The sequence below is a fragment of the Leucopleurus acutus genome (genome assembly GCF_964270905.1).
Source record: "Leucopleurus acutus genome assembly, chromosome: 9".
NCBI lineage: Eukaryota > Metazoa > Chordata > Mammalia > Artiodactyla > Delphinidae > Leucopleurus > Leucopleurus acutus.
This window is the reverse complement of record NC_139144.1, coordinates 54869306-54894871: the sequence shown is the minus strand read 5'-3', so window position 1 is coordinate 54894871 and position 25566 is coordinate 54869306. Positions and strand designations below refer to the sequence as shown.

Below are 25566 nucleotides of genomic sequence, written 5' to 3'. Positions count from 1 at the left end.
GACCAAGTGGAATTTATCCCTGGAAAGCAAGAATAGTTCTATATATGCATATTAGTCAATGTGATATACCACATTAATGTGGTATATCACAAAAGGACAAAAATCACATAATTATCTCAATGTATATAGAAAAAGCATTTGACAGAATTCAACACCCTTTCATGATAAAAACTCTCAATAAATTAGGTGGAGAAGGAATTTACCTCAATACAATAAAGGCTGTATGTGAAAAGGCCACAGCTAATATCACACTGAATGGTGAAAAGCTGAAAGCTTTTTCTCTAAGATCTGTATAAGGCAAGGATGCCCACTCTCACCACTTCTACTCAATATAGTACTATAAGTCCTACCCAGAGCAGTTAGGCAAGAAAAAATAAATAAATAAAAGGCATCCAAATCAGAAAGAAAAATGTAAAATTATCTCTGCAGATGACATGATCTTATACGTAAAAAACACTAAAGACTCCACCAAAAAACTGTTAGAACTAATAAATGAATTCAGTAAATTTGTAGGATACAAAATTAACATATAAAAATCAGTTGCATTTCTATACACCAATAATGAACTACTCCTAAAAAAGGAAATTAGGAAAATAATCACATTTGCAACTTCTAAGAATAAAATACTTAAAAATAAACGTAACCAAGGGGTGAAAGACATAGTGGTACAGCCACTGTGGAAAACAGTATGGAGGTTCCTCAGAAAATGAAAGATAGAACTACCATATGATCCAGTAATCTCATTTCTGGGTATATATCCAGAAGAATTAAAATCAGGATCTTGAAGAGATCTTATGTTCACTGCAGCATTATTCACAATAGCAAAGATACAGAAACCACCCAAATGTCCATCAACAGATGAATGAATAAAGAAAATGTGGTATATGCATACAATGGAATATTACTCAGCTTTAAAAGAGAAGGAAATCCTACCATTTGCAAGAACATGGATGGACCTAGAAGACATTATGCTAAGTGAAATAAGTCATTCACAGAAGGATATCTCTTATACATAATTTCTCTTATAAAAGGCATCTAAGGGCTTCCTTGGTGGTGCAGTGGTTGAGAGTCCACCTGCTGATGCAGGGGACACGGGTTCGTGCCCCGTCTGGGAAGATCCCACATGCCACGGAGCAGCTGGGCCCGTGAGCCATGGCCACTGAGCCTGCGCGTCCGGAGCCTGTGCTCTGCAACAGGAGAGGCCACAACAGTGAGAGGCCCGCGTAGCGCCACAAAAAAAAAAAAAAAAAAAAAGCATCTAAAATAGTCAAAAGTGTAGAAGTAGATAACAGTATGTAGACAGTGGAATGATGGAGTGAGGGAGGCATGAGGTGTTATCGTTCACCAGGTATAATGTTATAGTCATACAAGATTAGTAAATTCCAGAGATCTGCAGTACAACACTGCCCATAGATCTGCTCTATAATATAGCGGCTATAATTAAGGTAAGGTATTGTGTGTACTTAAACATTTGTTAAGTGCATGGATCTAGTATGTTCAGTGGTCTTACTACTAAAAAAAAAAAAAAAAAAAAAAATACCACAAAGGGATACAAGGAAACTTTTAGAGGTGATGAATATTTTTATTACCTGGATTGTGGTGATAGTAACACAAGTATATACATATGTGCAAACTCACCAAATTATATATAATAATTATATGCAGATTAAAAAATTCCAGTTATACTTCAGTAAACATGGGGTGGGGGGAAACTCTGATGAATGTTACTTTCCATAAGATGAAGTAACTAGATTTATCCCCTGCAAATTCTCTGTTTATATAGAGAGCTAGAATACTCAGCTCTCTTCCAGATACACATAAACAATGGGGCTAATCAAATATCTAGTTTCTTTTTTACTGCAGAGAAGAGAGGGATATAGTGATAAAATGATAACCTGATCTTAGGTTTCAATAGCAAAGTCTTATTGACCAAAGTGCTGTATTAAGCATAGTAAAAAATTTAGAGATGAATATTAATGAGTACCATCCTTACTATCTACCAGTACATTGGGATTCAGTGGTTACTGCAGAAAATGACTTGATGTTTTATCCCTTTTTTATTTAATACCTCACAGTTATACTAAGATAAAGATAAATAATTTTATTTATCTGTGTCTTTTATTACAGCACAACTCAAATCCCTTTGGCTAAGAGATAAGTAATAAGTCCAATGTTTAATTAGTAACACTGGGCATCGGATCTTTTTCCTTTTCTTAGCAACTTAACTGAGGAGTTCTTGTCTATTCATTTGCATCATGAAAGGACTTTACATTTTATCGAACACTTTTACTTCTATTGAGATATCATATAGTATTTCTCCTTTATTCTGTTAATGTGGTCCATCACATTGTATGCCTTGAATAAGTCTGATCTGGTTATGGTGTATTATTTCTTTTTCTATGTTGTTGGATTCAATTAGCTAATGTTTTTAGATTTTTTTTTTTGGTACCATGTAATGTGAGTTTAATTTTCCTTTTTATTAATGTTCCATGGATGGTTTTGGTATTTAGTTTATTTTGACCTCAGAAAACAGGAAATATTTTTTCTAGAAAGAGTTTGTGTAAGATTGTTTTCATATCTTTCTTAAATAATTTGTGGAATTCACCAATTAAGTCATCTGTGCCTGGAGTTCTCTTTGTAGAAAGATTCTGAAGTATAGATTTCATTTCTTTAATATGTGTGTGTCTATTAAGGTTTTCTAGCATAGGCTCTGATGTCTTTTCCTAGGCACTCATTTATTTTGTCTGAAATTTCATATTTACTCTCATAAGGCTATTTGTAATATCCTCTTAGGATTTTTAATGTCTGTAGGATACCAAGTGATGCTTTCTTTTCCTTTCTTGGTATTAATCATTTCTGCCTTCTCCTTCTGGCTTTTTTCTTCATGGGTTTCACCAGCAGTTGATCAATATTATTAGTCTTTTTTTTTTTTTTTTTTTTTTTTTTGGTACGCGGGCCTCTCACTGTTGTGGCCTCTCCCGTTGCGGAGCACAGGCTCCAGGCGCGCAGGCTCAGCGGCCATGGCTCACAGCCTAGCTGCTCCGCGGCATGTGGGATCTTCCCGGACCAGGGCACGAACCCATGTGCCCTGCATCGGCAGGCGGACTCTCAACCACTGCACCGCCAGGGAAGCCCTATTAGTCTTTTTAAAGAATCAATTTGTGTGCATTATTATTTCTATTTTATTTTGTTTTATATTTAATTAATTTCTGTAGGTTTTTTTCTTTCATTCAATTTTACCTTTTCTATTTCTTTTCTTTTTCTGGAATTTAATTTTATTTATTTTTTTATACAGCAGTTATTAGTCATCCGTTTTATACACCTCAGTGTACACATGTCAATCCCAATCTCCCAATTCATCACACCACCACCCCCATGCCCCTGCCGCTGTCCCCCCTTAGTATCCATACGTTTGTTCTCTACATCTGTGTTTCCATTTCTGTCCTGCAAACTGGTTCATCGGTACCATTTTTCTAGGTTCAACATATATGTGTTAATAAATCATATTTGTTTTTCTCTTTCTGACTTACTGCACTCTGTATGACAGTCTCTAGATCCATCCATGTCTCTACAAATGACTCAACTTCGTTCCTTTTTATGGCTGAGTAATATTCCATTGTCAATATTTACCACAGCTTCTTTATCCATTTGTCTGTCGATGGGCATTTAGGTTCCTTCCGTGACCTGGCTATTGTAAATAGTGCTGCAATGAATATTGGGGTGAATGTGTCTTTTTGAATTATGGTTTTCTCAGTAGTGGGATTGCTGGATCATATGTTAATTCTACTTTTAGGTTTTTAAGGAACCTCCATACTGTTCTCCATAGTGGCTGTATCAATTTACATTCCCACTAACAGTGCAAGAGGGTCCGCTTTTCACCACACCCTCTCCAGCATTTGTTGATTGCAGATTTTCTGATGATGCCCATTCTAACTGGTGTGAGGTGATACCTCATTGTAGTTTTGATTTGCATTTCTCTAATAATTAGTGATGTTGAGCAGCTTTTCATGTGCTTCTTGACCATCTGTATGTTTTCTTTGGAGAAATGTCTATTTAGGTCTTCTTCCCATTTTTGGATTGGGTTGTTTGTTTCTTTAATATTGAGTTGCATGAGCTGTTTATATACATTGGAGATTCATCCTTTGTCTGTTGATTCATTTGGAAATATTTTCTCCCATTCTGAGGGTTGTCGTTTCGTCTTGTTTATGGTTTCCTTTGCTGTGCAAAAGCTTTGCAGTTTCATTAGGTCCCATTTGTTTATTTTTGTTTTTATTTCCATTACTCTAGGAGGTGGATCAAAAAAGATCTTGCTGTGGTTTATGTCAAAGAGTGTTCTTCCTATGTTTTCCTCTAAGAGTTTTATAGTGTCTGGCCTTACATTTAGGTCTCTAATCCATTTTGACTTTATTTTTGTGTATGGTGTTAGGGAGTGTTGTAATTTCATTCTTTTACATGTAGCTGTGCAGTTTTCCTAGCACCACTTATTGAAGAGACTGTCTTTTCTGCATTGTATATCCTTGCCTCCTTTGTCATAGATTAGTTGACCATAGGTGCGTGGGTTTATCTCTGGGCTTTCTATCTTGTTCCATTGATCTATGTATCTGTTTTTGTGCCAGTACCATACTGTGTTGATTACTGTAGATTTGTAGTACAGTCTGAAGTCAGGGAGTCTGAATCCTCCAGCTCCGTTGTTTTCCCTCAAGACTGCTTTGGCTATTCGGGGTCTTTTTTGTCTCCATACTAATTTTAAATTTTTTATTCTAGTTCTGTAAAAAATGCCATTGGTAATTTGATAGGGATTGCATTGAATTGGTAGATTGCTTTGGGGAGTATAGTCATTTTCACAATATTGATTCTTCCAATCCAAGAACATGGTATATCTCTCCATCTGTTTGTATCCTCTTTAATTTCTTTCATCAGTGTCTTATAGTTTTCTGTATACAGGTCTTTTGTCTCCCTAGGTAGGTTTATTTCTAGGTATTTTATTCTTTTTGTTGCAATGGTAAATGGGACTGTTTCCTTAATTTCTCTTTCAGATTTTTCATCATTAGTATATAGGAATGCAAGAGATTTCTGTGCATTAATTTTGTATCCTGCAACTTTACCAAATACATTGATTAGCTCTAGTAGTTTTCTGGTGGCATCTTTAGTATTCTCTATGTATAGTATCATGTCATTGGCAAACAGTGACAGTTTTACTTCTTCTTTTGCAATTTGGATTCCTTTTCTTTCTTTTTCTTCTCTGATTGCTGTGGTTAGGACTTCCAAAACTATGTTGAATAATAGTGGTGAGAGTGGACATCCTTGTGTCGTTCCTGATCTTAGAGGAAATGCTTTCAGTTTTTCACCATTGAGAACGATGTTTGCTATGGGTTTGTCGTATATGGCCTTTATTATTTTGAGGTAGGTTCCCTCTATGTCCACTCTCTGGAGAGTTTTTATCATAAATGGTTGTTGAATTTTGTCAAAAGCTTTTTCTGTATCTATTGAGATGATCATATGGTTTTTATTCAGTTTGTTAATTTGGTGTATCATATTGATTGATTTTCATATATTGAAGAATTCTTGCATCCCTGGGATAAGTCCCACTTGATCATGGTGTATGATCCTCTTAATGTGTTGTTGGATTCTGTTTGCTAGTATTTTGTTGAGGATATTTGCATCTATATTCATCAGTGATATTGGTCTGTAATTTTCTTTTTTTGTAGTATCTGTCTGGTTTTGGTATCAGGTGATGGTGGCCTCATAAAATGAGTTTGGGAGTGTTCCTTCCTCTGCAATTTTTTGTAAGAGTTTGAGAAGGATGGCTGTTAGCTCTTCTCTAAATGTTTGGTAGAATTCACCTGTGAAGCCATCTGGTCCTGGACTTTTGTTTGTTGGAAGATTTTTAATCACAGTTTCAATTTCATTATTTGTGATTAGTCTATTCATATTTTCTACTTCTTCCTGGTTCAGTCTTGGAAGGTTATACCTTTCTAAGAATTTGTCCATTTTTTCCAGGTTTTCCATTTTATTGGCATAGAGTTGCTTGTAGTAGTCTCTTAGGATGCTTTGTATTTCTACGGTGTCTGTTGTAACTTCTCCTTTTTCATTTCTAATTTTATTGATTTGAGTCCTCTACCTGTTTTTCTTGATGAGTCTGGCTAATGGTTTATCAATTTTGTTTATCTTCTCAAAGAACCAGCTTTTAGTTTTATTGATCCTTGCTATTGTTTTCTTTGTTTCTATATCATTTATTTCTGCTCTTATCTTTATGATTTATTTCCTTCTGCTAACTTTGGGTTTTGTTTGTTCTTCTTTCTCTAGTTCCTTTACATGTAAGGTTAGATTGTTTATTTGAGATTTTTCTTGTTTCTTGAGGTAGGCTTGTATAGCTAAAAACTTCCCTCTTTGAACTGCTTTTGCTGCATCCCATAGGTTTTGGATCGTCGTGTTTTCATTTTCATTTGTCTCTAGGTATTTTTTGATGTCCTCTTTGATTTCTTCAGTGGTCTTTTGGTTATTCAGTAACGTATTGTTTAGCTTCCATGTGTTTGTGTTTTTTACGTTTTTTTCCCTGTAATTGATTTCTAATCACATAGTGTTGTGGTCAGAAAAGATGCTTGATATGATTTCTATTTCCTTAAATTTACTGAGGCTTGATTTGTGACCCAGGTTGTGATCTATCCTGGTGAATGTTCCTTGCGCACTTGAGAAGAAAGTATAATGGAATGTTCTATAAATATCAATTAAATCTATCTGGTCTATTGTGTCATTTAAAGCTTCTGTTTCCTTATTTATTTTCATTTTGAATGATCTGTCCATTGGTGTAAGTGAGGTGTTAAAATCCCCCACTGTTACTGTCGATTTCCTCTTTTATAGCTGTTAGCAGTTGCCTTATGTATTGAGATGCTCCTATGTTGTGTGCATATATATTTATAATTGTTATATCTTCTTTTTGGATTGATCCCTTCCCCATAATGTAGTGTCCTTACTTGTCTCTTGTAACATTCTTTATTTTAAAGTGTATTTTATCTGATATGAGTATTGCCACTCCAGCTGTCTTTTGATTTCTGTTTGCATGGAATATCTTTTTCCATCCCCTTACTTTCAGTCTGTACGTGTCCCTAGGTCTGAAGTGGGTCTCTTTTAGACAGCGTATATATGGGTCTTGTTTTTGTATCCATTCAGCAAGCCTGTGTATTTTGGTTGGAGCATTTAATCCATTTACGTTTAAGGTTATTATCGATATGTATGTTCCTATTACCATTTTCTTAATCATTTTGGGTTTGTTTTTGTAGGTCCTTTTCTTCTCTTTTGTTTCACACTTAGAGAAGTTCCTTTAGCATTTGTTGTAGAGCTGGTTTGGTGGTGCTGAATTCTCTTGGCTTTTGCTTGTCTGTAAAGCTTTTGATTTCTCCATTCAATCTGAATGAGATCCTTGCTCGGTAGAGTAATCTTGGTTGTAGGTTTTCCCTTTCATCACTTTAAGTATGTCATGCCACTCCCTTGTGGCTTGTAGAGTTTCTGCTGAGAAATCAGCTGTTAACCTTATGGGAGTTCCCTTGTATGTTATTTGTCATTTTTCCCTTGCTGCTTTCAATATTTTTACTTTGTCCTTAATTTTTGCCAATTTGATTACTATGTGTCTCAGCGTGTTTCTCTTTGGGTTTATCCTGTATGGGACTCTCTGCGCTTCCTGGACTTGGGTGGCTATTTCCTTTCCCATGTTAGGGAAGTTTTGGACTATAATCTCTTCACATATTTTCTCAGGTCATTTCTGTCTCTATTCTCCTTCTGGGACCCCTATAATGCAAATGTAGTTGCGTTTATTGTTGTCCCAGAGGTCTCTTAGGCTGTCTTCATTTCTTTTCATTCTTTTCTCTTTATTCTGTTCTGCAGCAGTGAATTCCACCATTCTGTCTTCCAGGTCACTTATCCGTTCTTCTGCCTCAGTTATTCTGCTATTGATTCCTTCTCATGTAGTCTTCATTTCATTTATTATATTGTTCATCTCTGTTTGTTCTTTAATTTTTCTAGGTCTTTGTTATACATTTCTTGCATCTTTTCGATCTCTGCCGGCATTCTTTTTCCAAGGTCCTGGATCATCTTCACTATCATTATTCTGAATTCTTTTTCTGGAAGGTTACCTATCACCACTTCATTTAGTTGTTTTTCTGCGGTTTTATCTTGTTCCTTCATCTGGTACATAGCCTTCTGCCTTTTCATCTTGTCTGTCTTTCTATGAATGTGGTTTTTGTTTCACAGGCTGCAGGATTGTAGTTCTTGCTTCTGCTGTCTGCCCTCTGGTGGATGAGGCTATCTAAGAGGCTTGTGCAAGTTTTCCGATGGGAGGGACTGGTGGTGGGTAGAGCTGGCTTTTGCTCTGGTGCGCAGAGCTCAGTAAAACTTTAATCCGCTTGCTTGCTGATGGGTGGGGCTGGGTCCCCTCCCTGTTGGTTGTTTGCCCTGAGGCAACCCAACACTGGAGCCTACCCAGGCTCTTTTGTGGGGCTAATGGCGGACTCTGGGAGGGCTCACGCCAAGGAGTACTTCCCAGAACTTCTGCTGCTAGTGTCCTTGTCCTCACGGTGAGACAGACCCACCCCCATCTCTGCAGGAGACCCCCCAGCAGTAGCAGTAGGTCTGGTTCAGTCTCTGTGGGGTCACTGCTCCTTCCCCTGGGTCCCGATGCACACACTACTTTGTGTGTGCCCTCCAAGAGTAGAGTCTGTTTCCCCCAGTCCTGTCAAAGTCCTGCAGTCAAATCCTGCTAGCCTTCAAATTCTGATTCTCTAGGAATTCTTCCTCCTGTTGCCCAACCCCCAGTTTCAGAAGGCTGACATGGGGCTCAAAACCTTCACTCCAGTGGGTGGACTCCTGTGGAATGTGTTCTCCACTTTGTGGGTCACCCACCCAGCAGTTGTGAGATTTGATTTTATTGTGATTGCGCCCCTCCTACCATCTCATTGTGGCTTCTCCTTTGTCTTTGGATGTGGGGTATCTTTATTGGTGAGTTCCAGTGTCTTCCTGTCGATGACTGTTCAGCAGTTAGTTTTTATTCCAGTGTTCTTGCAAGAGGGAGTGAGAGCACGTCCTTCCTCTCCACCATCTTGAACCAATCTCAACCTTTTCTATTTCTTGAGATAGATGCCAGGATCATTGGGTTTCAACCTTTCTTCTTTTCTAATATATCCATCTAAGGCTGTAAAATCTCCTGTAAGCCGAGTTTCCATATGTTCTATTTGTATTATCATTATGTTCAAACTATTTTCAGTGTGATTTTCTTTTCAATCTATGTGAATTTTAGAAGTATATTATTTAATTTCTGAACAGAGAAGCATGTTCTATTTTTTTCTCTTTTTGTAATTGTTATGAATTAAAGAGTCTAAAGGCAGCCCATGGTAGGCATCAGAGAGTACTACTTCAAAAGTGGGGGAAAAAAAAGTGTGATTCATAGCCATAGATTGTAAAACCTGGAAGCACCTGAGTGAGAGGGGCCAAGCTGATGGCCTTTATGCACTGACCCTCACACAACCACCGTCACAAAACAGCCAGCAGAAACAGCGTCTCTTTTTTCTTTTTTTTTTTGCGGTACGTGGGCCTCTCATTGTTGTGGCCTCTCCCATTGCGGAGCACAGGCTCCGGACACGCAGGCTCAGCGGCCATGGCTCACGGGCCCAGCCGCTCTGCGGCATGTGGGATCTTCCCGGACCGGGGCACAAACTCGTGTCCCCTGCATCGGCAGGCAGACTCTCAACCACTGCGCCACCAGGGAAGCCCGGGTCTCTTTTTTTTTTTGAAGAGGGATCCCTGTTAAATAATTATCACATTATTATTGAATGATAGATAGATAGATACTATGTTAAATAGGAAGGGTATACAATACAGTTTGACCCCAGCAGGCTTGCAAGGCCTGGGAGGGCTAGAGGGAGATTAGGCTCTGTTTACCAACACCACCACCAGCACCAGCCTATTCAGCCCATATCCACCCCCCACCCAGGAAAACAGTGAAAGTAGCCCTGACAGCAACTTCAGTCCCTCACTCCATATGAGCTGCACAGGCCTAAGCAGCAGGCACTTCAGCAAATAATATCATACGAAAAGAAGGGATGTAATTAAAAACAACAAATGTTTCAGGCATGCTAGCACTGTAAAAGATAGATAGTAAGTGAATAAATCTTGAAGAAAAAGTTAATAGAGCAACAGAGGAGACCTTTAAGAATAATTAATATCAGGAAAGCAGAGGAGAATATTGCATCTACAGAAAAGAAATAGGCAGTTATGAAAAATAATTAAACAATATTAGTGTTTAAATAGTTGAAATTAAACTACACTGACAAAGTCTCTTTAAAGTTCAATTTTTTTTTTCTTTTTTTTTTGCGATACGTGGGCCTCTCACTGCCATGGCCCCTCCCGTTGTGGAGCACAGGCTCTGGACGCACAGGCTCAGCGACCATGGCTCATGGGCCCAGCCACTCTGCGGCATGTGGGATCTTCCCGGACCGGGGCACGAACGCGTGTCCCCTGCATCGGCAGGCGGACTCTCAACCACTGTGCCACCAGGGAAGCCCCAAAGTTCAATTTTTTAAGCAAAGAAATTAACTACTTGATTTAAGGAAATGAAGAAAAAATATTCTTTGAGAAGATTTTTTAATAGAAATAGACTCACAAATTGAATTGAACAATAAAGCCTTGTTAAATGAATAACTTTCTTTTTACTTAAGGTGCTGCATTTTGGGATGTTACCCCTCAGAGGATTACTTTCTTGAAAAGGAAGGCATTTTTCTCCTTTTGGATTTAATGGCAGTAAGTATGATTATAACAATTGTGAAACAAAAAATAAATGTCTTTATTAACTTTCCAAACTGAGTATCACAGAACACTACTCTGTGATTAAATGTGCCCTCAAATAGTGTTCAAATATTTGTTTTAAACAAAAATCCCTCCTGGAGTTTCAGAGTATGCATTGGCATAGTAGAGTCTGAAAATTCCTCCAGTGAAGAAACCAGTTTACTTAGGTCAGTGTTCCCAAACACATGACAGCCGAGAATTTGTTCTGTCTTGTTTTGTTTTTCCCCATGAAACTTTAAAGTAACAGCTAGATTATTTAAAAATCAATAATCATTTATTAATAACTTCTAGCTTCTTCTCTTAGTATTAAAAGGGCCACCTTAGACAAAGGAGTAAAGACCAGCATTTTTAAAAAACTGTGTATAGTTTGTAGGTAATGTGAAGAATCTAGTGTGTCATATACTGTTTTACAGAATGAGCAGAAGTGAGCATATTAAGCCTTCCAGGAAGGCAGCTGAGAAGAATGGCAAAGATCCTTACAGTAATCCCCTACTAGCCTCAATTCTAAGTGGGTCCATAGTTAAGATGATATGAAAGAGAAAGTATACTTTTGTTTCAGTAAAACTTTGGGAGATATTCTCATGCAGCGTTCTAGCTATGTCACTGCCTATGATTGCCACCATTCTTGATTTTATTAACAGAATAACAAACTTACTTTGACTTAGCAAAGATACTAAAGTTATCTGTGTCCTTTCAACTCTGAAAGAAAATTAGTTTACACTAGAGATGAGAGTGAACTCATTAGATATAAAACACTACAAACAAAAAACAAGTAAATAATAATGATAATAATAAAAATAACCCACCTTGAATGAGTCATAACCAGAAACCCTTTGAAAGTTCAGAAAATTGAACATAATACAGAAGGAAGTATGTAGTCCTAAATGACATACAGCTCACCGTGTTTCTCTGACTAGCGTACAAGTGTGCCCAGAGGCACATGGTCAGTGTCAGGGATTCTCAAAGCTACAACATTAATTTGGCATATCGTTCTGGAATCTAGCTTATACTTAAGATTTGGAAGCAAGGAATGATATTATGCATGTACATATTAAACAATTATATTTTATTTTAATATTATATAGAAGACATAAAAGACATTTCTTACTTGTGTCCACTCTCCTTCACCATCAGAGTTTCTTGGATGGAAAGGCATGAAGGCTGGTAGGAGAGGCCATATAACACAGTGGTTGTGAGCACAGGTTGGAATCAGTCTGACTGAAGCCTCTAATAGTTGTTAGCTGTGTAACTTTGAAAAATTATTTAACATCTCTGCTACCAATTTCTTCATCTGTAAAACAGAGATAACATTTATCTACCTTATGCATTGGTGGAAGGATTATGTGAGTGATTATGTGTGTGTGTGTACACATATACATGCATTAGTTAGAATAGTTCCTGACATATTTTTGTTGTGTTTTCTATAGTTATGAATGTAATTATTAGATTGCACTTAACATGGATTAAACCAACCAAGTTAACTACAAATTACAAATCTTCTTTACTGAAGTTCCTGTATAAACTTCAACCCTTGACATTTGCCTCTTTCTCCTGAATGTGAAGTATCAGAGTAAAAAACTCATTTGATTGAGGATTCTGCTTAATACAATCTGCTAAAATATTTATTCAGTGTGAAATGGTAATTGCTAGTAAAGGTTAAATATCATTGAGCGTTTACTATGTGACAGGCAGTCTCATATAACTCATCATAATAACTCTCTAAAGCAGGTAATATTATTACCCTTAATTTAATGAAAGAGGAAACTGATAATGTTTGCAATTCAGACAACAGGTTACATGTTTCCTTTGCTATATTCTATTAGCAGTATACTGTAGGAGTTAATCAACCAAAAATATTTCACACAGAAACCATTACTGTGTGGAGGCCATTGCTCTGGTTGGACTTCTCTATACCTAAATTTTGGTTTGCTGAAAACTGTTTGCAGGAAAACAGAGGAAATATGCTTAATACTATAATTTTTCTTAAGTGCTTAAATACTCTTTTATGGATGCTGAGTTTCAAAATACAAAATTATACCTCATTTTGATTTATTTTCACATGTGACTGCCACTTGGAGTTACCATCAGTTGGTATCTTAGTAACAATGAGGTTACAGCTAGGATGAGACAACTTTACAAACTTTAATTAAGCAGGTAAACTGGAAAGATTCTGTAATTACAGAGTCCTATGCATAGCACCATTTACCTTGCTCCACTTAAAATGAACATTTTCACTTATTTTGACAATCTCTCTCTTTCCTACTCAGCTAACTCAATTACATTTTTGTTCATGACATATGTTTATGACTACATCAGAATTATATGGAATCTTTTTCTTTCTATTTTTTAAGAATCCCTAATGTTTGAAAATGGACTCATTACAATGGTATTTACTTTAATAGGAGATGGTCACAAATCATACTTAGAGTCTTAATTTTATAAGGCAGTCATTTAGAAGAATCCAACTGATTAATACAAAAGTTTCTCCTTTCTTTTTTAAGACAATAATTCTAAATATTAATTGCAACATTTTTCTTTTTCTGTTTCCTTGCAAAAGTTGAACCAAAAAAAATTCTGTAATCTAATACTTGGAATAATGGTTGAATTTTGTGATAATCCCAAAACTGTGGCTTATGTCAATGCTTGGCGAGGGAAGAAGGATCAAACAGCTGCTAGTCTTTTAATTAAATTGTGGAGAAAGGAAGAGAAAGAACTAGGAGTAAAACGTGATAAACATGGGAAGATCGTTGGTAAGTGTATTTATAATTGTTTGTAAAAGCAATTAGATCCGTATTTTTAAAAAGCAATCTTAGGAAAGTATGGGGCCTTACACCATACTAAGTAAATTAGTAGCAGGTTCATATTTTTATAGAATATTTTCAGGAAATGGTATTTGATTATATTTTTTAAATTGAAAATAAAAAACTTAACAATACTTCTTAAAGAACTTTCTTTAAGTTACCTGCTTTTGTAAGTATATTCAGTAATATTTCATTTACCAATAAAATTTGGGACATAAGTTGAGTGCTTGAGAACAATTTTTATTGTATTTTGTACATTTCTGTTGATTCATATTTATACAGTTTACTTTTTATATGAAAGAAGAAACTTTTAAATAAAAATAAATCCAATGGTCATAAATTTTAATTACTAGACTCTAAATTAATGAAGTTAATAGTACCAGAATTTATATTTCATTTATCTATTTTATAATGCTACATTATATTTTCTAAACTTCTTACAATTCTTATTATAGTTTCATCTGTTAGTATTGTTTATTTTTAAGTGAAAATACTTTCCCCTTTAACTTCTGATGATTTCTATCTTCAAACCATTTTTATTGTTTCTAACTTTTGATCTATAACATCATAAAATAGTTTTTATATTTATAGCATAATATATAGAAACCAAAAGCAAATTACATCATTGTTAAACTGACAGTGTTCAATTTCTGGATCTCAAAATTAGAAAAGTTTTTTATGTGAAAGTTTCACTTTTAAAAAAGTAATTTTGTGAAATTTTTATATTTTACATAAATAGTTAAAAATGAAAGCTTTAAGTTTTGCAACAGAATGGGGAAGAAATTATTGATTATTTATGCTTTTAAAGGAGGAACCATGTATCAGGCAGTATTGTACTCTTACAATATTTTTATATATTTTATGATGTCTAGACTAAAATCTTAAAATTAAGTATTAATTTACTACAGTTTTTATCTGTCCTTTCTATATTTTCATGATATCCAATGATTAGATACAAAGAAACCTCTATTTACTAGTTTTCAAGAAGAGCAAAAAATCACACCACTGCCTGCTAACTGCCCAACCATTGCAGTTATGGATGTTGCTGAGAATATCAGAGCAAAAATTTATGCTGTGTTGGGCAAACTAGGTAAGAAGTTACTCGTCAAATGCACAAGAGCCTCTCTTTTTTGCTGAGTGTTGTAAATTGATTTCACTTTGGAGTCCATTTTTCATATATGATGAACAAAAGTCCCTTTATACAGATAAATGCATATTCTATTGTTATCCCAATACGCAGGCTACACCCTTAAGCTCTGGGTTTGGGGCCAGGCATCAGTATTTTTTAAACTCCCCAGGTAATTCCAGAGTGCAGCCAGGATTACAGGCAGTTAGTTTTAGATGGTTAGGCTTAAACACTAGAATTCTGAATCACCTGAGGACTTGACCTTGCTTCTTATTAAAGAAAAAGTCCTCACTCTTCAGATTGTGAAAGTACAATATCATGGTCTGACCACAGCACAGAAAGTATTCCTCTTCTAATGACTAGATAAGGATGACCTGGCAGCTGTTTGTTATAGGAGGAAGCCAGAAGCTCACAGAAGTAACTTTTTCATAAATCAGGATGAAATCAAAAGCAATCATTTGCATTTGTTTTTATGATAAATATATGCCTTTTGGAATCACTTGCTCTGTTAAAGTAAATCTCTCTTTATAAACTTCGTTTAGATTTTGAAAATTTACCTGGCTTATCTGCTGAAGATTTTGTTACGCTCTGTATCATACATAGATACCTTGATTTTAAAGTGAGTACCTTCTTAACCTTGTTATTAAAATCTAGTATGGCAAGACATCAGTTGGGAAAGATCTATTTTTATTTGTGAGCAATCATCCATGAACTGTGTAGTTTTTCTCATTTTACATCTGATACTATTCAAAGAACATACAATTAACTGATTGGGTATTTTCCATGGGATAAGATTTCATCCAACTATTAGTTTATAAAAGAAGATGGAAGTTACTGACATAGAAGCCTAACAGAATCTTTAAAATATAATTTCTTCTCTTTAGAGGGTATTAAGAGCTAGGGTATTAAGAGCTAGAATTGAATGAATTATTACTTATTAAAATAAATGATTTATACTTATTAAAGTATTATTTTATCATTACATTGTATGATGATCAAATATCAGTTAAGGAGTTGCTTACTTTGCTGGTTATATACTTTTTGGTAAATAAACGCCTTTGAAATTTTAGGAAAGTCTTTCCAAGTAAACATTCTCTTCTACTAGTATTAGTACTATGTATTTGAATGCTGTAAATGAATAAACCTCTATAAAAAAGGAAAACAAGGCTGAATTTTATCCGTATTCTGGATGTATGTTTTTTCTCTAAATTTAAACATACTCAAGCACAGTAATTTCCAGATAACCCAGAATATGAGATGGAGCTACAGCATGATGAAACCAACATGTTAAGAGTTTTAGATTGAAGTATTACCTTAGCTGGAAAGTGAGGGACAAGGCCCTATTTCTCAGGGTGGCTGGGTACTAGAGTCCCGGGAATCCCCATGTTCATTGTTCTACAAATTCAGCTTGACCTAGCCTTCAAACAGGGCTTTAAGAAGGAAAGCATCTGTACTTCAGGAGGATGAGACTAAAGCAACAACTTGTGCAGCTGTGAAAACAGTGTCTATAAAGGAGAGGGCAGTGATGATAGCAATAAACTACACTTAGGTAGTGGAACCTTACCCGTGAGTACCTATCATTGAAAAACACTAGGTAAATTACTTCTGAATACTCAAATGTAACTGTTGCCCCAAATCATTCTCAATGCATTTAACTTATTCCCAAGGAGTAAGTTAGGAGAAGCTGGTTCAGTTAAGTGTTAACTTTGGAATGATCACCCAAATAAATTTTAGGTTATGTAAAATTATATTATTTATTTTTGTTTAATTTAACTTTTTAAAACTCTTTTAAACTTTGCTATAACAGATTGGAGAAATATGGAATGAAATATATGAAGAAATAAAATTAGAAAAGTTAAGACCAGTCACTACAGACAAAAAATTTTTGGAATCTATTATAACAGCATCAGAAAATATTGGAAAGATGGTTGCTTCTCTGCAAAGCGAGATGATTGAAAGCCAAGCATGCCAAGATGTGCAAAATGAACAAAAAGTATATACAAAAGTAAGCCACAGATGCCATTGAGGCACAAGAAAATAATTTCAATGTATAAACTAGTTGAAGTTATCCATAAGTTGTATTTGCCTTACTTGTGAATGCTTCAGCACTTAGAGTTACCTTGTAATTTTCTTTTATAGTTACTTTCAGTGTCTTTGTATAGTTTTTAAAGAAAACATGGAGTTAATAGCTTGAAATTCAATTACTATACTCAGTGCTGCTTTATGGCATTATAATTTGATTTCTACAGGCTTACATTTTAAAAGGTAGAGACACCTGAGACATTTCCATTTTTTGAAAGGTCAAACAGAGTTCCAAAAATTGTGGTCTATTTAAATGTATACACTTAGCAAATTCTGACAAATGGTGTTTCTCTGTGACTGTATGTATAACCTCATTGAGAAAGTTGGCCCTCGTCCCTCACTCTGTGATAGGCCCTTACTAGCATGCCAATCATAGGCACACCAACAAGCCTCTCCTCACCTCAGTGCCAAAACATATACTGTGAGCACTCTACAAATCTGGTCTCTGACTTTAGCTAATCAGAAAAAGCCTGTCAGGAAAATATAAGCCATTTTCCCAAAGCTTTACACAGGTAAGAAACAACACATCAGAAGTTTTTGAGCAAATAGGTTAAGTGACTATTTAAGTGAACTTGTCCACAGATACAAAGATGATGTAGATTCTCCACTTCTGCTTGGTGATCTTTTATGATTAAACTTAAGTATTTAAAACACTTTAAGGTGATTTCCAAAGTGTTTTCTATTGCCTGATCTTTTTACATCTACTATTAAATGTCTACATCTTCAGTCTAGTGGAACTTAGCATCCACCTATAAATTCTTAGATAACTCCCTGCTTAAAAGTTTTGTTTGTGAAGAGTTTTTATTGCAAGGATGCTGCCGTTTAACCCATTCATTTGCTTTTAAGTGGAGTACCCCGTTAGAAGTTCTTGCTCCTCATTAGTTCTATTGAATTGGCAGGATTCTGCTGTGTGGGCTAGCTATCGCTGATTTGTTGGTTATCGTTGATTTGTTATCATGGCTCTGACCCAGTTTATTTTTTAGCAGTTGTTTAATTAAATACTCTTAGGTTCATAATTTAAACTTAATAGTCTATTATATACCAACCAAGGGCATGTGTCCTCGGATTATATATATATTTAGTGGAGAGCCTGTTGGGAACCATAGTCTTTGTCCTTTGTCAGTAGTTACCTCCCTAGACTGCATCACGACAACAAACTCAGCACTCACAAAATTGCTGTCTTGCTGAAGGTGTAAATTAGAAGCACTTTTACCAATATAATCTTGCCTAAACTATTATCAGTGGCAGCAGAAACTCTTTATTTTCTCCTGTGAATTTGCTCTTGGGTCATTTATGTAGCTTGTTCTGGGTTATAATCTGTCTTCACAAGTGATAATCACATGAAACAATCAGTCTTGCTGAGAAGGATTATTGTTATTTTCATATTTTGTATTTTTATAGCAACAGTTTTGCATTACGTTTCATGGGAAGCAGTTCAAACCTTGGCCACATAGGGAAGGAGTTTTTTTCCCTTTTAAGACTTTGGTTTTTTAAGCTGTTAAACTCTAACCCTTTTGCTAGTTGACCTTAAAATTTACGTTGGCAAAAACTAGGTCTTCCTTCAAAATACAAGTATTCAAGCCCTTTGGTATCCTTTCATAGAAACTGGAACTCTTAATTATCTTTCTTATTTCAGGTACAAGCCACACACAAGCAAAGAGAATTGGCTAATAAATCATGGGAAAATTTCTTGGCTAGAACATCAAATGTTAAAACTTTAAAGGTAGGATTTTTAAAATATTACAATATCCACAACAAACAGTCAACTCTGACAGACTTTTTCAGGGATAACTATTCATTCACCTTTTTCTGTTGATCTTTCTGTGGAATACCAACACTATTGATCCTCGTTTCCAGTTTAGGGCGTTAACTGAAACTCTGCATTTTTCACAGTTACAGAAGATACCACTCTGAGTTTCATTTGGCTTAGCAGTGGGAGGGAGCAAAGCAAGGATGATGTTCCTGGTTTCCATAAAAGAGATGAGAGTTAGCCAGGAATAAGCAGGAGAAATGTGCTCCTACTTTCCATTCTGAGCCTTCTTATTTACTGATCCTTTCTGTAAGAAGCAGAGTGAAGGACACAAAAAACAACTGTCCATATTATTCTCTCTTTCAAGGATGCTTCCCCTCTGTGACCACCAAAAGAAACATTATATTAAAGCTTAAGTGGGAATTTGGGATAAACACCCCTTTGGGAAAATGTGATAACCTGCTTCAGCAATAAACTGGAAACTAATCTAAACAGTTTATAATGCTAATTGTTCACTTGAAATATGTAAGAAGCAGCATAGATTTCCAAAATCTCATTACTTTTTTCCCAACTTTTTCATTAATACTTGGGATACACTTTTATATAATGTTACAATTCTTCCTCTAGATATGAATTGTTAAATGTTATATTAGCACACGACAATAGTGGAATCATTAAAATAGCAAAACCAAAATTAAGAACAAGCTTATTCAAGGTATCATGTCTCCCCTTTGTCACTAAAAGTTCTTCCCAACTTTAAAATCAGCCCCCTCCATGCAGATAATTTGTTACCTCGAATTTAGCCTGTTCTAGTGCCTCAACTATTGAGCTTGACTGTAACTGCAGCAAATTATATAGTTTGCATTATTCTGAATGCTTGAAACATTTAAGTGTACTGAATTAGTATTTAATTTATGCAAAATAATTTGAAAACATGTATCATCTATTGTAAATTTAGTAGCTTATTCAATTATGTACAAAAAATTGAACCTGATTTCCTTAGGACCTGCTTTATCCCTTGGTCATATATTACCAGTACCTATGGAAATCTCAGTAACATTTTCAGGTGTTTTCTGCAATGTACAAAGGATATAACTTGTTAATAACTATTTTCTTAGCCTAAATGAGTAAATGCTAGTGCTAACTAATAAAGCATAAAACAGACACAATTAAATATATTTTGTATACTTCATTGTAAGTACCACAGTTAATGCTTTAATAGCAATTAATTTATTTTCTTTCTAATTTAAAAATCTTCAGAAAGCAAAAAGACTTCAAGAGAAAGGTATAGAATCCTCTAGATACAGTGAGCATCCACCAAATGCAGTATTTCACCCGACAGATATTAAAGGCCTTCACACAACAGTAAGATTTTTTTTTCTCCATAACTTTTCTTAGTAGATATTAAATTTAATCCCCAAAGAGTGTTATTTCTATGGGGTTTTGTCTCATATTTTTTCTTTTTGCTGTTCAAATATCAAATAGTTAAGGCATATTTATCTCTACCCTTGCCTAGTTCTGGTTTAGACCAGACCCAGCCCTCCAGGATTCCCAAGAAACTGCTATAAACACTAGTCAAAATATATCTCTACATCTCTTTGACAGAAAGTGTGCAGTGCCTCCTTTGCCTGGCAAATAGATCCATGCCATATTCCAGTGTTCCTGGTGTCCTATTCTGGACATAATTTGGCCCTGATTGCAAAGGCTCCAAAGCCCTTATTTTTCCATTAGTCCATGCTGTCTCCTAGTTACTATGTACATTTTGTGTCTCTTCCAAAGTTAGCTGAAGGATGAGTGGGTTTTCCTCTTAGTGAAAAATTTTGTAAATGGACTCGTAAATATTTACTTTTGCTTTTTTAGGTGCCCTCTGGTGGTGTAGTAACAGTGGAAAGCACTCCTGCCCGATTAGTGGGAGGACCTCTGGCTGATACAGATATTGCTCTTAAAAAACTTCCTATTCGAGGAGGAGCCTTACAGAGAGTAAAAGCAGTAAAAACTGTGAATGAGCCAGAGAAGAACGTTCCCGCGTAAAATACTCTGGAGACTTTCTGAAATAAATTCTGCTTATAATTTTTTAGTTAAATATCTGTATATATAAATGTAAAGCAAATATTTTAGAATAAATATTTTAGTAAAATACTATTAAAATAAAAGCACATATAATGTATTTTTATTGAAAATATCAACACATACTGTGAGAAGAGTTATCATCAATTTCTTTCTAAATATTACAATTCTCTTAACTGAAAATTGTAAAACATGTTGTATCAGTTGACTCTTTCAATTGATGTGAACTACTCCAACTGGTTTAAGCCAAAAAACAAAACAAAACAAAAAAACCCAACTTTTACAGGCTCTGGGGCTATCAAATCTAGAACTAATTAAAACTACAGGCATTGTTGGATCTAGGAGCTGAAACTCTGTGAGTAGGCTCTTCTCCTTCCCTAGCAGCTCCTGAATTATATTCTCCCAGGTTGATATCCAGTAGAAAAGAGTGCATGCCTATCTCTCAACAGTCTCTGCAACTGTCTCTGCATCTTGGGACCCCTGATTGGCCATATGCCCACTCCTGAACCATTCATCATGACTTTGGCCAGATCTGAGAACTGCCTACACTCAGAGACAGAAGGAAGCCAATCCCATCCAAAGCATATGGATGGAGTAGGGAATCAGGATATTATTAATATATGTTATTATAAGTATATATAAATACTGGGCAGCAAAAGCATTTGCAACAAATGTGTTGGTCAAAGTAAAATAAGTTCTCTCTCCTATAAAAAGCAAATGTTATTCATAAGCTAAACAATAAAACTAAAATAAACATGTTTTAACTCTTAATATATAAATAAATTCTAATGCTACTTCTCTTCCTTAATGGGGAAGGAAAAGGGGGAGTAGGGAGAAACTCTTTTGGTGGTGGAGGTATCTTGCCAAATAGGAGGTAGATGCCTTAATGCTAGATGTAGAGCAAAGGGTCTGTGTCCCTGTATGGCATTATGCGGTTTCCACAGCCTGTATCCATTTCCGTCAACCCCCTTCTCCACTCAGGAAGCTGCAAAATTGAGTTCACGTCCAGGGCTGGGAGAGACAAGAATCTGTTTTCTCAGAAAGGAAAATATACTGGAATTTGAGTCTAGACTCTAGGCCCATAGTGTGCACACAGCAGTGTACTGGTTAAATGTATAACAACCAGCTCTGCAAGGGGAAAAAACCCTTATTTGTAGTGTTTGCCAATCCCACTATGACCAATTTCAAGTTACCAACATGGTGCTACTGAATGCAGAGTTGGGAAGACATGCATAGAATCCACTTTCATTATCAGATAAAAGACGGCTCCAACACCCCACTGGGCCCACCTTCTCTTACTTTCTCCTCCCTCTTCCCCTCACCCCTCCTCCCCCAATTCACATTCTCCAGGAATTTTTCATTATTCTGTGAGGATAGTAGCATCTGCAATGAGAGGAGAAATTGCAATTGTTGTTATTGTTCTAATTAGAATGAGTTACCAGTGGCCTCTCACCCTGGCCCAGCTGCCCATTCTCCTTGTGGCTCACAGGAGTACATAATGTGCATCAGCTTATCAGTGAGCTTTGTGCTCTCTTGAATCCCTTTCTCTATTACCACCACCCCCAAGAAGATAGTAGACAGCATAATTTGTTCCTCTTCTTCACAGGCAGCCCTAACCACAAAGGTTCCATGTAAAGGGGAGTTACTGAGACACAAGAATGGATGTCGGTAGGAACATGCAACAATGACATACCCATACAAAAAGCACCAGATACACGTTCAGTTACATCTGAGGTACACATAGAATCGAGATGAAGTGTCCATGGCTAAAAGCAATGAATGTTTACTCCAATTTGTAGGCTATAAGTTCCTTCCTCAGATTCTAAGCTCCCTAAAGACAAGATAGAAACCACATTTCATTCATTATTGTAACCAACACCTCAGTAAATAAATTATTGAATAAGTGTGATGGTGGCCTCAGCTCCTGGCAGCCTTCCCCTCAACTTCTGCAAAGGCTGCAAAGGCAGCAAAGTCCTGAGCTCAAAGGGAAGGTTCAGCCAACAAAATACTATACCGGGAATGCTAAACATGGACATGTTAAAGTAGTTCAAACGTATGTGCTTCGTAACAGTGATAGACTTTCTCTAAAATGAGGCATAAATACTATTACATTAATATAACCAGTGGGTAGAAACAGAATTGATATTTCGTGGCTGGACATTATTTTTTGTATGTAGTACAACTTGGTATCTCCAGATTGATTAGGACTGACTGCAGTCAAAATAATCTGTGAGTTCTGTAGAACTTCTCCCTGCTGTTGTAGATCTTACCCATCAGGAAAAGGAAAGGTAAAATAGGGCAGGTTATTACCTAGCAGCCATTTAACGGAGGAAGAAATGTACACAGATGGAGGGTAGTAAGGTTGCTTAATCCAGACACTTGCACTTGGTAGACAGACGATACCCAAGTTCGCATATTACAATTCCAGCCACCCGGCAGCGAGCCAGTGAAATCAGTCCCTCTGTCTGACAGGGTCACTAATTCTAACACGTCTCCATCTCTCCTCACATCCTGTGCTCCCACCATACCACTTCTAAGCCCTAGGGGATTTGTGCCTCTCCCATCCAGCCTAGCTGAAAGGTGGACAGTATATTTCCTTCCATGAGTCAACTGATACAAAATTTCAGCTCCCAGACTTCTGCTAATAAACTAAATGAAAAGAAAGTCAAGAAAATAAAAACGGAGTTGAGTGAGCACAGATGAAAGTGGCTTCAACACTCTTCGGTAATGAGATTTTTAACACATGAGGGAGGGGTTCATTCCATGATTAGACCCTGTTAGCCAGTGCTTGCTCATATTGGATGAAAACCAGTGAATAATTAGGTGAACAACTTTTGTTCATCTGGTCCTCAGTCTGCCTTCTGAAACACAGGGTACATTTCATATCACAGGAAAAAACTATAATGTTCACCCTCAGTCTTTCTGGGTCAAATATCCAGTTTATTTAGTCATTCTAGACTATGAACCTGGCCAGCCCTTTCTGAAGTGCTACAGTTTGTGATTATTCCTCTATACTGAGACCAACAGAACCGAGCAACAATTTACAGGTGTAACAGGACACATGGAGGGTATAATGAAACGAGTCCCTCTCATTTTTACACACCTTCTGCCAACATAGCCTGGGCTTACATTAGTTTCATTGACAACCATGTTTCATAATCGCTTGTATTTATTTTAATTTATGTAGATATTTCCTTTTCAAGGAGGTGGAACATAACTCCCCATTCCCTAAAGTGTGGGTAATGCTTAGCGCCTCGCTTCCAAAGAATACAACATAGAAAGAGAAGGGAAAGTAACTTTACAGCCAAGAAACCTGGCAGATACTACCTCAGCCAGGGTTAAACGCCATCTGTGTTATGTCATGTTGACAGCATGTACCCTTGATAGGAAGTGCTGAGAACAGTGCTTTACTCCTGTAGTTTTCCCCAAAAATCCTATGACCCCAGTCTAACCATGAGAAAAACATTAGGCAAACCCAAATTGAGGGACGTTCTGCAATACAACTGACCAGCATCGGGAAGTGTCAAGGTCATCAAAAACATCTTCTTAGAGCCTAACTCATTGTAAGTGGTGTGCTGGATAGGATCCTAGAACAGAAAAAGGACATTAGGGGAAAAACTAGTGAAATTCAAATAAAATATGAAGTTTAATTTAAAATGTATCAGTATTGGTTCATTAGTTATGACAAACATATGACTAATGTAAGATGTTAACAATAAGAAAAAATGGGTGAGGCATATACAAGAAGTCTTTGCACTAGCCTTGCAACTTTTCTGCAGACTTAAAACTATTCTAAAGTAAAAATTTTATTTAAAGAAAAAAAAATTCTATAGGAAGAGCAGAGGAACTTTAAGCATAGATGCTCAATTTTTATCCATTGTATCACCTCATGAAGAAATATTTTGGGAGCAATATTAGATGATTCGCTGTCTTTTTTCAGCTTTCAGTGCTCTGGAAAATAACTGGTTATGAGTTAAGCTATATGAGTTCAGCATAAACCCCAAACTGAGGAACTGACTGAGTCTTTACCATAATAGCACTGCAAGAATTGGTGGGTTTTGGGGTTTTATTTTTTTTGGATGATCTGTCTGATCTAGTCTGATGATTTTGAATAGGGCAAAAGAGAAATACATATTATTCCCCACTCAACCCTATGTTGGCTACAATTCCTCTTTCTTGGAAAAAAAACATATTTTGACATCATAAAAGTGCTTTTGAATTATATTATTTCCTGCTGCATCTTTGTCCCACAGCAATGACAACTCTGGGAGTCAAGGATTGTGTCTGGATTGCTCAGCAGTGTACCTCCAAGCTCAATGAATTTTTTTGAATGAATAAATGATGAAAAAAGAATAAAATTTTCTATATACAAATGACATGATTTGTGCCCAAAACTGGGGGGATTTAACAGAACATTATATCTAAGTACCATCAAAAAGGTTTAAGATGGGGACTTCCCTGGTGGCGCAGTGGTTAAGAATCCACCTGCCTATGCAGGGTACGTGGGTTCGAGCCCGGTCTGCAAAGATCCCACATGCCACGGAGCAACTGATCCCGTGCGCCACAACTACTGAGCCTGTACTCTAGAGCCCTCGTGCCACCACTACTGAAGCCCGCGTGCCTAGAGCCTGAGCTCCGCAACAAGAGAAGCCACCACAATGAGAAGCCCTCGCACTGCAACAAAGAGTAGCCCCTGCTCGCTGCAACTAGAGAAAGCACGCATGCGGCAACGAAGACCCAACACAGCCAAAAATAAATAAATAAATAAATTTATAAATAAATAAAATTAAAAATAAAATTAACTGCTTTTCTGCTTGTTATTCCTTTTTTAAAATGAGGACTATAAAAATGAGAACATAAAACAAAATTTTAGGCCTTAATGCATAGAAAAATTATATATAGCTTGG

General features: G+C 36.3%; 2 protein-coding genes across 6 annotated transcripts in view; one reads left to right on the top strand and one right to left on the bottom strand.

The window, feature by feature from the left end:
• Positions 1–21256, top strand: part of CFAP69 (cilia and flagella associated protein 69) — a gene marked incomplete at its 5' end in the record, with an annotated part of 69111 nt that extends 47855 nt beyond the window's left edge. For all 4 annotated transcript variants that reach the window (XM_082846667.1, XM_082846668.1, XM_082846670.1 and 1 more), the window contains 8 exons: positions 10707–10788; positions 13391–13583; positions 14587–14724; positions 15303–15379; positions 16568–16765; positions 18479–18565; positions 19853–19957; positions 20453–21256. In XM_082846667.1, the coding sequence (XP_082702793.1) occupies positions 10707–10788; positions 13391–13583; positions 14587–14724; positions 15303–15379; positions 16568–16765; positions 18479–18565; positions 19853–19957; positions 20453–20623 (1051 nt within the window). In that variant the 3' untranslated portion in view covers positions 20624–21256. The remainder of the gene's footprint in view (positions 1–10706; positions 10789–13390; positions 13584–14586; positions 14725–15302; positions 15380–16567; positions 16766–18478; positions 18566–19852; positions 19958–20452) is intronic.
• A 2914-nt stretch (positions 21257–24170) lies between these two features.
• FAM237B (family with sequence similarity 237 member B) overlaps positions 24171–25566 on the bottom strand; it is a 44536-nt gene continuing 43140 nt past the window's right edge. For both annotated transcript variants that reach the window (XM_082845858.1, XM_082845857.1), the window contains exon 5: positions 24171–24246. The gene's annotated coding sequence lies outside the window, so the exon portion shown is untranslated. The remainder of the gene's footprint in view (positions 24247–25566) is intronic.